Source organism: Corvus moneduloides, chromosome Z (assembly GCF_009650955.1).
Source record: "Corvus moneduloides isolate bCorMon1 chromosome Z, bCorMon1.pri, whole genome shotgun sequence".
Taxonomy (NCBI): Eukaryota; Metazoa; Chordata; class Aves; order Passeriformes; family Corvidae; genus Corvus; species Corvus moneduloides.
In genome coordinates this window covers 33858923-33875540 of record NC_045511.1, presented here as the reverse complement: position 1 = coordinate 33875540, position 16618 = coordinate 33858923, and the positions used below count along the sequence as shown (strand labels likewise).

At 39.5% G+C, this 16618-nt stretch overlaps 1 protein-coding gene across 1 annotated transcript in view; it reads right to left on the bottom strand.

The window, feature by feature from the left end:
• Nucleotides 1-6017: 6017 nt before the first annotated feature.
• The window catches only part of SPTLC1 (serine palmitoyltransferase long chain base subunit 1), a 34160-nt gene continuing 23559 nt past the window's right edge, over nucleotides 6018-16618 (bottom strand). Inside the window, exons 9-15 of the mRNA XM_032095945.1 lie at nucleotides 16403-16510; nucleotides 14905-15000; nucleotides 14520-14616; nucleotides 12987-13041; nucleotides 11239-11356; nucleotides 10320-10393; nucleotides 6018-9823 (exon numbers count right to left, since the gene is read on the bottom strand). Of these exons, the coding sequence (XP_031951836.1) occupies nucleotides 9730-9823; nucleotides 10320-10393; nucleotides 11239-11356; nucleotides 12987-13041; nucleotides 14520-14616; nucleotides 14905-15000; nucleotides 16403-16510 (642 nt within the window). The 3' untranslated portion in view covers nucleotides 6018-9729. The remainder of the gene's footprint in view (nucleotides 9824-10319; nucleotides 10394-11238; nucleotides 11357-12986; nucleotides 13042-14519; nucleotides 14617-14904; nucleotides 15001-16402; nucleotides 16511-16618) is intronic.

The window sequence follows — 16618 nt, the reverse complement described above, 5'->3', positions numbered from 1 at the left end:
CCTTCCTCAGGGCATGAAGAACTCGCCCACAATCTGCCAATGGTATGTTGACAGCATCCTGTCACCTGTACGCCATGCTGCCCCAGGGGCCATCCTCCTTCACTACATGGACGACGTCCTCATTTGTGCCCCTGATAACAATAGCCTGGAGTGGGTCTTCAAAAAAGTGAAGTGACTGAGGCCCTAAAGGTACATGGGTTCAAGCTCCAGGAGGAGAAAATCCAACACGTCTCCCCCTGGAAGTACCTTGGCCTCAAGATCTGTGAGACAACTATCATTCCCCAGCTCATTAAGCTAATAGATAATCCAAAGGCTTTGCAGGAGCTGCACCAGCTGTGTGGGTCCATCAGCTGGGTGAGGACCTGGCTCAGGATCTCCACCGAGGACCTTGGTCCCTTGTTCAACCTCTCGGTGGAGACCGAGACCTGAAGTCGCCAAGGACCCTCACAGCAGAAGCCAAGACATCGCTTCTAAAGGTGCAGCGGGCACTGGAGGAACAGAAGGCCCACAGGTGCGAGCTGAGACTGCCATTCCAACTTGCAGTCTTGGGAAAGTTTCCACACCTTCATGGCATTCTTTTTCAGTGGGACTTGGAGTTGGGGGACCCTCTCCTTATCATCGAGTGGGTGTTCCTCCCTCACCAGCCCACTAAGAGTCTCACCACACCACAGGAGCTCATGGCTCAACTTATCATGAAGGCCAGAACACGCCCCTTGCAGGTTGCTATCTTTCATGCATTTACCTATCTATTACTTCTGAGACCGTGGAGTACCTACTCCAAAGCAATGCAAATTTACAGTTCACACTTGATAGCTACCCGGGACAGGTTTCTGTGCATTATCCAGAACACAAAATTTTTACTTGACCTTTAGCCTGATCCCACGTGAAATTCAAAGCAGAAAACCACTCGATGCTTTGACCATTTTTACAGATGGCTCTGGGAGATCGCATAAATCAGTCATGACTTGGCGAAATCCCAAGACACGAAGTGGGAGTCCAATGTCGAAGTGGTATCTGGGTTGCCATAAATTGCAGAATTAGCCACTGTGGTCAGAGCATTTGAGAAATTCAAAGAACCTTTCAATTTGGTTACAGATTTGGCCTATGTTGCAGGGGTAACTATGCGGGCTGAAAACGCCTTGCTTAAAGGAGTCTCAAACAAAAAGATCTTTGGCCTGCTTGCAAAATTAATCTGTCTTATCTCCCACCAAGAGTAGCCATACTATGTAATGCATGTGAGGTCGCACACCAGCTTTCCAGAGCCTATAGCGGAGGGCAATTGTAGAGCGGATGCTTTGGCCATGCCTGTCCGGCATGTCAACCTGCCAGACACTTTCCATCAGGCTAAGCTGAGGCATGAGAAGTTCCACCAAAATGTGCCCGCCTTGGTCTGGATGTTCCACCTCACCCGTGACCAGGCGAGAGCCATTGTGGTGACTTGCCCCAACTGCCAAAGACACCAACTTCCATCTCTTGGCAGTGGGGTAAATCCTAGGGGACTCAATAGCTGTGAGGTGTGGCAAACCGATGTCACCCACTTCCTAGCTGGCTCAAGTACCTCCATGTGTCAGTAGACACATTTTCCAGGGCCGTGTTCGCATCAGCCCATGCCAGTGAGAAAGCGGCTGATATGGAGAGAAACCTGGTCCAGGCTTTTGCCACACTTGGTGTCCCGCAAATGATAAAGACTGACAATGGGCCCGCATATGTGTCAGCATGGCTACAGAAGTTTCTGCAGTCCTGGGGAATCAAGCACACCACCGGCATTCCACACTCGCCGACAGGACAGGCGATCTTCAAAAGAACTCACCAATCGCTAAAAGGACTCCTCAAGCGTCAGAAGGGGGACTTACGAACTCAATTCACCTGTTGTTCGTCTGAGCCAAGCCCTCTTCACCCTGAACTTTCTCAACTGCACCTTTGAGAAGCCCAATCCACCTGTCCTGAGGCACTTCTCCAACGAAACAAGAGGGAGACTAAAGGAGAAGGCGTTTGTGCTCGTCTGGGACCCAGAAACCAAGGAGGTACAAGGACTGTATGACCTAGTTACTTGGGGACGAGCACATGCATGTGTCACTACACCCTCTGGACCACGCTGGATCCCCAAAAAATGGGTCAAGCCCTACATTCCACCAAAGGCAGTCGAGGCCAGCCCCAGCAAACATCAGGACCTTTCAGAAGACAGCAATCCCAAAGACATCACAATGGCTGCATGGAGGAAGAAAAGAGACCCATCTGATGACGAGGTCGCGAACGAGCAAAACTCTCTCTTCGTTTGGTACCTTGACCCTTACCCTATTTTCTATCCTATTTTAATCAATCTTCCTTCTAAAAAGGGGGGATCAGAATGGGATTTGTCAAGTTTATTTTGATTTGTGCTGAGTTTCGTGGTTTTCCTTTGTCATGCACTTTAGTAATATTATGTTTATGTATTTCAGAGAAACGCTATCCCAAACACCCGGTACCCAGTATGCTCAGTCCATTCAGTTATCTTCTGCTGCTGTCCCTGGTAGTCTCCTGGATGACAATGCCAGCCTTGGCATGGATCGCTCCACAGCCCCAAAGAAATGTCTGGGTCACCCTGGCCAAAGCTGTGAAGCTGGACCATCTGTGCCTCCTGATGGCGGATATGAATAATCCCCTGTCGGCTTGTCTGGTTGGGATTCTTCTCGCCCCATCCATCTACCCCACTCCTAAGAGGGGGCCACCTCCACCTAACCAACTGAGCCAATGGGATGTGTGGACGAAGACCCGTCCACATGCACCAGAAGAGCCCCAAGAATTAGTGCTGCTGGGGTCCTCCCCAGCCCCTTGTTGTATCAGCTTCAATTACCAAGGGGCCAGAGGAGTAAATATAGTTATCAGACACTCAGAAATAGATTATGACACCGAACACTGGTGCAATCAGATCACCAACACACAGTCTATGTCCACTGACAAACCCATTAGGCTCCAGCAGGGTGACTTCCTCCTCTGTGGAGGTCAGGCCTGGGCGGGAATCCCCTCTTGTATTTGAGGAGGGCCGTGCACGCTAGGGCATGTCTCCCTGCTGGCACCCAACAAACTCCAAATTTTTGACTGGCAAAATGAAACAAAAATAACCACCCAACAATCTGATCCAAATTGTAACTTTGAGATTATTAATTGGCTACAAAAAGAACAATCAACCAACTCCCTCTCACTGCCTTGGGTGGTGGCAGTGAAAGCTTTTGGGAGCATCAAAAATGCTGGGTGTTGGCTTAGAAGGCATGTCCTTTCAACATCCAAAGTGTTAACCGACTTCCTCGAAAATGAGGAGATAACCAGACAAACCACATTATCAGCCAAAGCCTCCACTGACCTCCGCCTGTTGGCACACAGCCATGGGTGTCAAGACCACGCGGGGTTGTGCTGCCGGGACTTGCCACCAAACGGACAGTCTATCCAGGCTGCCATCCAGGAAATCAAAGAAGAGCTACACAAGATCTGACAGGAGTCAGAAGACTGGGCCAATACTCTGCTGAAGAACTTTGGGTTATTGGGATGGGTAGCTTCTATTGTTAAATCCATTATTTGGTTTATATTAATTTTCTTTCTCATAATTTTTAAGTTGCTTTTAAAATTTTCTTGTTGCTGCCACCACACAGTCCCTTTCAAAAACAAAGGGGGCGATGTGGTGGTGCAAGTGGCTTCAGCCACTCTGTCTCCTGATGAGAATTTGGACAACCAGCTGTGGTGGTCAGCACCCCAAGTTTAGTATATCACTTTCAGTTACGGCAAGAACCCATGATTCCTTTGTTCTGATATTTGTATGTTTTCCCCTGATAGGTTAATGGTTTCCAATCCCGCTTTTATGTATGAGGTTATGTATATCCATTTTCCTTGTTTAATATGTTCTAGAAAGTTCTTCGTTCCTCAATGCCCTATTGGATCCTTCCCCAAGTCCCTCCTATGTGTTGTTCCCATTGGTTCCCTTACTGTCGACCTCACCTACTTGTCCCTATCCCATTGGATGTGATCCCTTTCCCTGCTTTTCCTATCCCCACTATAAAATCCCTGGACCCTTGTCAGGTCCTTGGCTCTTCGTCCCTGTCATTTCTCCAGAATAACCTCTGTGTGGAACTCTTTACTTCTTTGCCTCTGCCACTGCGTGCACTCACATCAGCTCAAGGGGAAGCTCTCTTAGGTGAGGAGCATACCTTGTCTGCCTGTTCTTTTTATGTGTGCCTGCCATAGTGCGGACGGGTCCATGGCTAGAGCTCCAGGCTCTCTTCGGACTAGCACGCAGCACAGCATTAGCTCAGGGCCGTGGTGGAGTCACCATTCCTGGAGGTGTTCAAGAAATGACTGGACGTGGCTCTTAATACCATGGTCTAGTTGACATGGTGGTGTTTAGCTGTGGGGTATGCCCAGCCCCTGCCCTGGAGGGATCTCTGCTGAGATAAGAGATTTTGCAATCGCCCAACAGGACTCCCTGGAAAGGCAACCACTTCTTTGGTCACGGCGAGAAAAGACAGACCCACAATCCTTTAGGAGACCCTATGCAGATCCTTCGTAGCCCATTGGTCTTTACCCATCCCAGATCCTCTGTAACCCATTGGTCCTCACCTATCCCCTGTATCCCTATAAAAGCAAGCCCTCTGCCCCTGTGGGGGGGAGAGTTCTCATCCCTGGCTTTCCCCTTCGCCAGAGGGGACCCACAATAAAGCTCCCTTCGTGCGGAACCAGCCACACGAGTCTCTTGTCTCTCCCTGGTCTGGCCTGGAGGCTGCCCTGCAGAGCTGAGCTGAAATCACGAGCTGATAATCACTAAAGAGCTGACAGCCTCTGCAAGGGCCCTCCTGCCAGCAGCTGAGGGAAGACATCGGGCCTCCGGAAGGTGATTCCTTTCGGGACCATCTCCCTGGACCGGTCACCTCTTCCTGGGTCAGAGCTACTGACCCCATCACCAGCTGTAATAACTGGCACCTATTAGATGTACTTGATGATCTCAGGTCCTTTTCCAACCTTAATGATTCTATTATACTGCCCATGTAAGCTGTGGATGACCCATCCATGGCACTGTTCAAGGCCAGGCTAGATGGGGGTTGGAGCAACCTGGTTTAGAGGAAGGTACCCCTGCTCATGGCAGTTGGTACTAAATGATCTTCAGGGTCCCTTTCAACCCAACCCATTTTATGATTCTATTGCCTCTTCTATTTTCCATGTGGCTTATTCTGAAGAGAGCTTCTGCCATCTTTGTAGACACTGTGTAAGAACTACACAGTGAAAAATTGTCCTCAGTCTGTCTTCCTTCATAGGGCAGGTTCTCCAGCCCTTTGGCCATCTTCATAGTCCTCCTTTGGACCTTCTCCAATTTGTCCTTGTCTTCCTTAAATTGTGGAGACCAGAACAAGAGCACAGTCTGACAAATGCTGATTAGAGTGAAACAAACGCTTAATTTTGGCCTACACAAAATGTAAGTTAAACACTGGATTACACATTTCCAATTCTACTTAAGGTGTTCCTTCAACTTCAATACTTACTGGTTTTTGCCAGTTCTCAATCCTTTGTTGGAAAATGCAACTTGGTTATACAAATAGCATGCAGAGCTAAGTGGTAACACCTCTAATAGCAAGGGAAGATAGAGAAATCTTATCCATAAAACATGGTAGGCAGAATTGCAGTATTTTATTCTGTAAAGGTGTCTCAAAGCTGGGGTATATGTCATCTGGACTCGAGCTTGTTGATACACCAGAAATTCTATTCTGAGGCACAACAAAACTGTATCTGGCCCACTGTCTAGCTTCCAACAGTGGTTTTCAGCAAGTGTGTGCTACCTAAGTATTAGAAATTGGACATGTAGAAACTGTTCTTCCCTGATAGGTACTCTTCAGCTGATTTAGTAGTTTCTGTGACTTCTACTACGCATGTTTTGCAATTACCTAGTACACAACGGACAGGAAACTAAAACCTGGAAAATCTATCAACAGCAAGACAGAGTAAGTCTAATACCTTACTACCATGAAAACTGCCAAAGAACGTAACAACACAAAAAGAAAGGTTATCCAGACGCTTCCTTTTATTAGGACACTGAAACAGTTTAATGTACAAATGCTTTGTGTTAGTTGTAAATATTTCCTCTATTTAAGCAGCATTTATAGCTCTGTACATTTACATGTGTACTTCTCTAGTCATCTTAAGATGCAAGACACTTTTGCGGTAGCAACTTCATAGATCAGTGAATGCCAACACTCCACAACCCTGTTTAAAATAATAAAGTCCAGATGGAGTGACAGAAAGGAGACAGTACACCATTCTGTGCATTGACTGGGTTCATATTTCAAAAGTGGAAAAAAAAAAAATCAAAGTTACTCAGCCATACATCTCTTTCTTTCCTAATACCCTCCTTATGCATTTCACCTCCTATCCAAAAATAATGATTACTATAATAAACAGAAAAGGCATCTGTAGTTTTTCCTGTAAAAACCACAAAACGACACAAATAGCAATCATTTATTTTTAAATATTCAAGGAAAATAAATCTCTTTGTTTAAAATAAGTATATATATATATCACATAGACATGTTTCTTCAAGCTAAAATATCTTCAAAGTATAAATGCTTTCCAGTCTATCCCACATATTGCAAAAAATTGCTTCCATCAAGACAATTTCAATAAATGGCCAGCTTTTTACAGTTAAAATGCCTTCCTTCTCAACTACCAGGTATTAATCTTCAATTAAAAAAAAATTAACAACATTTATTTTTGATCACTAATTAAAATACTGGATCTATTATCCACTTAGCTGAAACTCTGTTCCAAATATCTGGCAAAGCAAAATACATAAATTGATTGAAATAAAATTTATTTTCAAAAGATACTTTGAAGTTTGGGATAAGGTCTTTGTGTTTGATTCATCTCACAGTATCCCACTCAATACCTTTCCACTCAACTCCAGTCTCATGCTCACATCTGAAGAAATGGATGGAAAAATCCCACTTCATCCAAACATAACTACAAAGTAACTAACACAGATTTGTTCATATATCTATCAGGCAAGAGCACTGGGCAGTTAAGCTCCTTAACAGGCTTCTGATTTTTCAAATGTCAGACGTTTAATCAGAATCACGTGCTGTCTCCCTAACCCCAATCAACATTTTTCCCCAGAGCCACCCATTTCTTCATCTGCTTGCCATGTCAGAGACATTTATCAAAAAACTCAAAATGAAGAGGAGCCAGACATGCTTAAACTGACCAGGAATATCCCTCTCCACCAGTTACATCTTGTAAGTGTCTTAATTTCTCACAGAGACCATACATATAACCTGTCAGTAAAACACACACTACAACAGCACTTCAACTGCTATCAACCAAGGTATTCACTTTACTGTGATCCAAATGCTTCTTTCCTATACACTGGCAAACAGTAAAAAAGGACAAAGGCAGTTTTACCAATGTTTTAATGGTGGGTATGTGTTTGTCAAATGAATCAGATTATGGCATCTCTTAGCAACATTTCTGAACTTTTATTTCATCAGAACCAATTAGTCACAGCTTTGAAATTGCTAGAAATTTCACTCTGCTTCTTGCTACTTTAGTTGTTATCACTGCATTTAAAAGCAAAAATACCCAACAAAACAAGAACAAAAATAACAACACAAATCCATTTATCTAAAAATTATTGCTAATTCTCTAAGCACAACAAAAATTCCACCCCATTTGCAGACAACCTAAAATAAAATGCGAGAATTAAATATAGATTTTGCAACCTAGGATTTCAATGGCAATTGTTATTTGCTTACCTTCCCTTTGCTTTATCTTAACTCCAAAACTATTTATTTGCTGCACTTGAATCAAAGTACCTCATTTGTTCCAAGTTTATACATCAAAGGCTTGACTTTACTCGAATATGCAGGTTTCAATTATCAAACCAAAAATGGCTCAAAAGCTCAAAGTAGAGCGATAACAATTTCCATTTCTCACAGTCTCTGAGGGTCTTCAAGATGACTTTTCGGCACTTCAGTTCCAGTCTGTAAAATGGGAGTCAGTTCATTCTGCACATTTTTTTTTTCTTTTAAATTGTTGGCTTCTCACTGGCTTTTACTCACAGTTAACAGAGAAAACATAAATGTCAGTGAAATAGGAATACTCTTTCACATTGGGATGAAGGCTTTTCTACATTGCACAGATACTGATTTGACTATTTCAAATGTCAAGGAACAATCACAGAAGTGCCCCAACACAACTTTAGATATTCTATCTGAATGTACACAGCTGAAAAGTTTTGAAAGCCAGCATAAAAACAGTCTCTATGAACTGGAGGCAACATAGACTATGCTCACGTAATGTAGAATATTCAGCAATATATGGTCAACCATATGTTGCATTGCTACAAAATCCAATTGCATAAGTAAAAATCTAAATCAAACATAATTAACTTTGTATTTAACAATGATGTTTCTCAAAAATAGTCCTGTAATCCTTGTAGTAGCAACCAAAAAGGCACATAAGTACAAAACAACTCAACACATATTAGGTAGAATACAAAATTTTTAGACAGGCATTCTTAAAGCAAAATCTTGAAATAAAAAGCTGTATTTTTTGTTTTATAAAAAGGTACATACTTCCTTACCAGTTTCCTGATTGAAGTAAAGTGTCCATATGTGCAATGTCCATCTGTGCTTACTTAAAATCCTGACAGCACAACCTCCAGATACTACTATCAATTTACTTGGGAATTTTATGTGCAAAGATTGAGTTGTGTTTCAGTAGTATTTGTACCATCTAAACTTTTAGTAGCTATCTGTGAGTCTTCCCTTCTAAGGTATAGATGTTTAAGATAAAACTAAGCACACATCATTTTTGTGTTTAAAAGCAGTTTGACTAAGCTAGTATTTAGTTGCTGTTTCAAAACCTTGGTTCATTTTCCATGTTGCTTATTACTCCTCTTCAAGACTGGTACAAAGCTCCCCTATCTGAACATACTGCATTGGAATTACATAAGTTTCACAATTCAGAGGTTTGAATTTAGATATTTTAAAGTTAATAATATGAAAAACCTCACCCATAATATCAAACATGCATATAATTACACATGGAATGCTGGAAGCAAATAGTATTTGATATGAATTTACTGGTTAGACAATAGAATTCTCTGGCCAGGCTTTCTTAAAACCTGGCTGCCAAAAATGGTTAGAGAAAGATATATAAACAAAAAGAGCTGAAGTTCTTCCCTCCTATAATTCAATAATAAATGACATAATATAGCACAAAATTATATCTTAATGTGTTATTTTCTTCCTTTTGGAAGAAGTATTAGGAACAGTGTATTTTCATCTGGAAGGTGGGGAGGAATAATTCCTTGAAACTTATTTGAAGTTTCCACATTCTGAGAAAATGCAGAGAAAACAATACATTTTACATGGTTTGGGGTGAAACTGAATATTCATACACATTTTTGAGAATGTTTAAGGGTTTGAGGAAATAAATTTAAAACTTTTTATATTAAACATATGAAAGAGTCATGAATGCAACAGTGATATCCCATTTTAAGTAATGCTAATAAATGGTAGAGTTTGAACTGGAACAACACTGTGTTATTCGGCAACTCCAAAATTCAGCATTCTTCCCCTCACTGCATTTGTACCACTCTAGAACAATTTTGCTAGTCAGATTTCAATGCCATCAGTGGAAGAATCTGGAAGTCACTGTACAGTGTAAAACACTTATCCTGATAATGTGGGGAAAGAGGAATCCAAAAACAGCCGTCTAATTCAATACAGACTGTGCAGCTTCCTTAAGAAGTGATGCAGCTTTGTCCAGTTCTTGTTCTGTTTGTTCCACTGTTATCACTACTCGAATACTAGAAAAAGAAAACCAGAACATACACAGTAAACTTTAGTCCTAGACTTCAGCTTTAGAATTGTTTCGTACTAATTTCAACACATTAAGATCGCTATCTGTAGGGAAATTATTACAAATTCAAATTCAACCAGAAACAAGACATACGACTAAACAGACGTGGTCAAACTACTTTTTTGCCCCCGCTCTGCTACCCCGCCATACACATTGCCGAAATCTGTTATATTTTTTACCTACAGAGGTGCAGCTCATGGAAATGTGCCTGCTAACAGGCTACATGCTGATCCCCAAGATACAGGTAGTTTTGATACATTTATTTAATGGTACTAGCAACCTGTAACAGTCACTGAATATATGCATCAAAAATGGGGCCTCTCCCATTTTTTTAAGAACCAACTATTTAATCCAGTCCACTGAACAAAACTCCATCTTTGTACGAAAAGAGATGGAGAGCCATACACAATAAAAATCAAGTAACACAGTAACTTTCTGCTAACCTGGGTGGAGGAAGACATTTTTCTTCTTTCTCCAGATAGCGAGCCTGTGTTAACGCAATACCACTATTCATGCACTACAAATAAAGCAAATACAGCAGTCATCCTGGGAATTTCTGATGGCTTATCTATTTGATCACCAAATACATATAACTAGCTTTTATTAATCTAGTGTCAAGATAAATGCAAGTTCTTTCCCAAATGGAGGTTGGGAAGGTTGTGCAAAATCATTTCTAATTTCAATACAGCTTTAACACATAAAACAGTTTATGGTGCAGTGTCTTTAGTTTTCACCTCCATGTAATCAGGCAAACATACCGTATTTATCAGGCAATTAAATCATATTTAAGCATATTTACAAGGAAATTAACTTCAGAATTTCTTTGTTGTGTAGTCTTGTTTATCTGCCACCTGATATATAAACCTTTCCATTAACCCCCACCTCCCCATGTGGGACAAAGAGAACCAATATGTATTGAGGAAGGGAAAAATACTACATATAGAATATGAGATTGTCCACACATAAAAAACACAAGTTCACAAACTCAAAGAAGCAAAGGTTGACCTTAAATGGTTAAAGTGCACCTCCAGAACACAGTTCTTATTAACATTATAAAAGTTGTCTAAGCAACAGTTTTATATGCAGATTTGAGCACTGAAAGAGAGAACAGGAAATAATTATTTCCTGAAGTAAAAAGTCTAATATATACTTTTTAATCCAGAGCTACAGACCTAACTATCGGCAGCAAGAAATGGTGAGAAGATGATCTTTAACAGAGCAGTATTATCAGTAAAGAAACTGAGTTTCTTGCAGCATTCCTGCAAGATAATTCAACAAGTTACCCAACAAGCCTCCCTACCCTTCCTTCATTATTAACATTCAAAGTCAATGATATATTTTAATTACTATGGGGACACTTACATAATCCACAACTCTTTTGAGTAACTTCACATCATTCTCTCGAGATCCACAGCTCTCCTCCAACTGCAAGTGCAATGCTGGAGAAAAAGATTCTCCCACTACTTTTAAACCAGAAATCCTAAAACAAATAAAAAGGCTTTGATGTACATCCTACTTGAAGATGTGTTGAAATTCTAGATAACAAGTGTTTCCCCTTTCTAGGTGGTGAGTGAGAAAAGATGGATATTTCACTTTACTGATACTAATGCAGACAAAACATATGTGCATTTCAGCTTGCATTACACAAAGATAACAAAACTTGTCAAGCGAATGTTTTTATTAAGGAGTTTCAGTACATTTGTATAACAAGAGTTACTCATCCTTTTGCAAAAAGAATTAATCATTCAAAAATTCTTAAAGAATCCTTATGAAGATATAAGAGCAATGTCTGTGTTAGGCCTGTAAGTTGCTGATAAAAACCCAGCGAGCTAGGTCAAGTCTTTCGAGTCTACACTAAGAACAATAATAAACTTTTTTATCATTTAAGGGATAAGAAGGAGCAAAGGTTTTGCTTGGAGGTTTTGAAAGATTTGGAAAGATTTATGATTTTAAATTATTTCCTGTAGAAAATCTTTACAGCATCATCTGTCACTTAGTCAGAAGCTCCTCTAAAATTAGTTATATGACTAGAATTGTTCCCTAAACTGTACATAGAAACAGGTGTTATTTGGGTTTCTAGAATTTGACTGAATGACTGCCATTTGATTGTCATTGTCCTGACACATCACACACAATCAGGACTGAGTTATTACCATCCAAAAATCTGTATCCAATATCCAAGCAAGACCTCTGGTCCCCAAAATTAACAGGTCATATAAATGCATATCAATTATGAGGTGTAATTTTGATTTCTGGACTTTGATAAGCTTGCTTAACACACCTTTTAAGAAGACTGGGATAATTTCATGGTAGTATGATTTCAAAGAAATTAGTATAATTAATCATGCATTAGAGATTTTGTATGAGTGTTTTTAAAGGTTATTAATTTCTGGGATATGCAACAGAAAATTATTCAGGAAGAAGAATTGTAAAATACAATTGCACAATTATTGCACATTAAATGATTGTTGAATATCACAGCAATTTCTGTATCTTTCTAGTATCAATACCTGACAGGAAAAAAAAAGCAGTTAGTCAGTATAGTCGTGTTTTAAAACAGCATTGTGTTAGGAAATTTTAAACCTTATTTTTCAGATAAATTCTAGCAATTTTCTATGTGTCTCCGGAACAACGGGTAATTTTTTACTATTTTAATGTTCAAGTCAAATATGTAAGAACAATATTGTATTCAAGGTGACTGAAAGGTCCACTGGGTTGTCTGAAAGAGTATCTGCTAAGCTTCATTCCAAATGCTTTTATTTACACAATTTTCAAAATGCTTTATCAACACTTTGTGTTGCTGAGAGCTACCACACTCTCCTGAAGATTTTAATGTGTAAGAGATTGCTGACTTCCTCACTAGCCTTAAGGTATAATCTCACTTAAAAACCTGTGAGGGATTTAAAAAACTTGGACTCTTTTTAGTAGCGTAACAGACAGTTGGGAAAGAATACTATTCCTCCTTTAATACATACATAATTGAGAGTACATATCCCACGCTAAGCATCTGTAAAACCAGAAACAGATTTGGGCAAGAAAAGTTCTTTAAAGTTGGCATTATAAAGGCATAGCCAAATAAAAGCCTAAAAAGCCCCAAAAGCCACACTTACCCCTGTAAAGCTTTGTGAATTCGTTCGCATTTAGCCCGGAGAGTCTGAAAAATGTCTACATACAAAAAAACAACAAGAAAACAAAACATTACAAAAAAATCCAAAACAAAACAGAAAAAGAAAAGGCTTAGATTTCCTGTTTCTACTTTCTATTTCTCTAAGATTTCAAATATAGCATCTGGAATCAAAGGTATGTATATCTCTTAAACTACTAAGTCTCTTTACTACTCCTCTTAATGTTCCCGATTCCCACTTCTGCCAGGAAATGACAAGCTTTTAAGTCCTGACAAATGCACTACTTCCCTTTATCTCATTACTCCAGCTGCATATGGAGCTGCTGCTGTTCATGACCATATGGAAATGATGACATAAACACTTTGTAATGGGACTGAAATGGCAGGTCCAATTTATAAATATCCATAAATATCTATTGCCATGCAGGTGCTGCTCATTGATCCTATCCCCAATTCACTGCAGATTCCTTAAGAGGAAACTGACTCCTGGATCTCCAAATCGTGGCTCCTTTCCTTGGTGAAGGCTAAACCTACACTACACCTAACAGCCCTGTAACTTACTCTTAATTTTTTCTTGATTCTATTTCACTTCAGAGGACTGGGCATGGGCTACCCAGTAATTTTCATTTATTTGTCACAAATTAAATACTGCATCTCTGCAGATGTCCTCCAATCTGTTGATGCAAATGAAGGTTAAAACCAAATATACACAATTTGGCCAATTTTGTCCTCATGTGCCTCTCAGCCCGTCCACTTCCTAAAAAAAAATAAAATGAAAGCAAAATTCCTTCCCAGATAGTTCTAGTGGCAGGGATTTGGCAGCGCTGTGGCCTGGGTTCAATTCCCGGTCAGGAAAAAGATTTTTCAAGGCCAGGTTGGATGAGAGTCTTGGTCTAGGTGTCCCTGCTGATGGCAAGGGTGTTGGAACTAGATTATCTTTAAGGGCTTTTCTAGTTGACTCCTAGAGCAGAAATTTCTACCTGCCGACTTTATACAAATGCCCTGTATTTGGTCCTGCAAAATTGCAGGCAGTTTGCACCCTGATCATTCCTGAGACTCTTGCCTGAATGCTTAACTAGAGAAGGAAAAAAACCTAATTATATAGTGCAAGTGGAAAGGAGAGGGTTGTTCACTCCCGAGGAAATATATTACCATTTGTTTCTATTTAACCTTCTCTTCCTTCATTTGTGCTGAAGGAATGTTTTTAAGGAAGAGGCATATCACTGATCTAAGCAGCAGAATAAAGATTTCTTATTTGCTTTTTAAAACTACCCGTGTCCCTCTTAGCCTCAAATAACCAGCTTATTTTCAGCTGTAAGAAGGAAAGGGAAGGAAAGACTGAAGAAGAAAAGCAGAGTGGGAAATAACATGAAGAAAACAACATGCATGCAAAATTAATTAGCAAAAAAATAAAGAGGACATCAGAGTAAAAAGGTGAGGAATAAAAGTAGGGAGAAGTTCAACTTATTAGTCTGGGGTGAATTAAAACTGAAGGACAACATTTTCCTGAATTATGTACCTGGATTATCTTCCATAATATTCAGAGCCTCAATAGCAGCAGCAGCTAACAAAGGAGGTAGGGAGGCAGAAAAGCAATAGCCTTGACCAGACAATCGCTAGGGGAGAAAAGGAAAAAAAAAATTTTTTTACAGTAATGTAGACAATGTTTTAAAAAGTAATTCATGTACATATAAACAGCCTCTCCTCCACACCTACAAGTACATGTAAGGATTTCAAAGCAGGTCTCCAGTTCATCTACAATATTTCATAGAACCAGAGAATTTCTGTATAGAATCAAATACTGCATAATCATCTATATCATACTTCCTAACTGAGAGTAATAACTAACTCTTATATATAAGTAACTAATAGTGCCAGACTATTTAAAAAGAGATCTGTCTTACCTGATGATCAATAATAAAAGATCTTCCGCAGCAAAATCCACCAATAGAAGCCAGTGAATTTTCCATGTTTGCACTAATAAGATCTATATCATCAATCTGTCAGTTAAATCAACAAATTATTAAAAGATGCTTTTGATTGCATCAAGACCATTTATAAGTTAACCTATTAAAAATATATCTTGTTTCATATTACCATGAATACTAGGGAAGATCTACCAAACTACGACATAATAAAATGAAAGTACAACTGAAATAATAATAATACTTTTGAGCAATACAGAAAGGACTTTGGGAAATTGAGATTTATGGATCTGTAAGTAAATTGCATATGATCTCCCTCTTCCAGGTATTGCAATGTGAAGAACACAAACAGATAAATTATTTAGATACTGGTGACAATTCCACAATGCACTCAGTGTGGCAGTTTCCTTTAAGAGTATAAGTTGCACTGTAGTCAGTAGAAGGTAGAATGTGATTAAAATTAAGCATAGACCTAATTAAAATAGTCTGAACATTAGAGACACAATTGTCTTATTTCACTTGTTAGTTGCAAGTATTTTCTTTTGCCAGGCTCTGAAAGATTTTGTCCGTAAATTAATTTATTGTAAAAGTCAATTAATTGGAAAGGAATTTAACATAGAAGCCAGTTAATTAGATGGCAGTTGGCATGTATCACAGTAACACTGTTTCCTTTTCTAAACTAATTTTCCCTTTTCCATGTTTGGTATTAATTGAAAGCAACAGGACAAAGGGGAAGACAGAATGATTCTCAGAATTTTTTATTTCACTTCCAAGCTGAATTCAGATACTGTCAGAATGTAGTGAGAGATGCTCCACACTAGAACACTGGCAAACAAAAAAGCTCTTCTTCCTTTACCTCAGCTCAGGGGACTGTGGTAGTAAGCAGCTGCAAGGATACCATTTTGAATTTCCAAAGTACTCCTCAGCTGCATAAACACATGAAAAGTGGACCCTTGGAAAAATAGTTCGGCTTAATCTGCTGGTAAAGTACCACAATAACACCTTTGCAAGAACCACTGAAAATTTTATCCTATTTTTCTCCACTGGAGTAAAAGGCAATAGAGTAAAACAGGATGGCTATATACTGCAAAGATCTTTCTTATTTACTCCAAGACCTCAAATACTTCTGTGTCAGAGTGACACTTTTAAGTGTATGCAGCTGGAAAAGACAGTACTCATTATCTCATTGCATGTCCCAAAAAAGGATAGAATTATGCACTGTAAAAATTCTTTTGTTATCTTTGTCATTAAAGATAAGTAAAACTACTTCAAGTAAGCACATGAAAGACTGCCAAGACCTGAAAGCTTTAGGACTGCTAAAAAAACCTATATTTTAAAAAAACCCGTATTTTTAAAATCCCGGTATCTAAATGTCTACTGTACACTAAAAAACTATCTGTTAATGCCACAGGTATTAGAAAACAATTGCACAACTTGCTTCTGTACAAATCTCCATTCACAACAAAAAAGTACATACATTTATTCCAAAGTGTTCAGTAATTCCTCTTCCATGTTCTCCAAGGACTCCAAAGGAAAGGCTCTCCTCCAAAAATATTCTAACTTTGTATTTATACTTCAATTTTATCTAAAACAAAGAAAATTATATAAAATATATGTCAGAATTTGGTGACAAAATGAGAGATATGGTAAAGAAAGACAAGGACAGTATGCTGAATACTGCATAAAAGTCTGT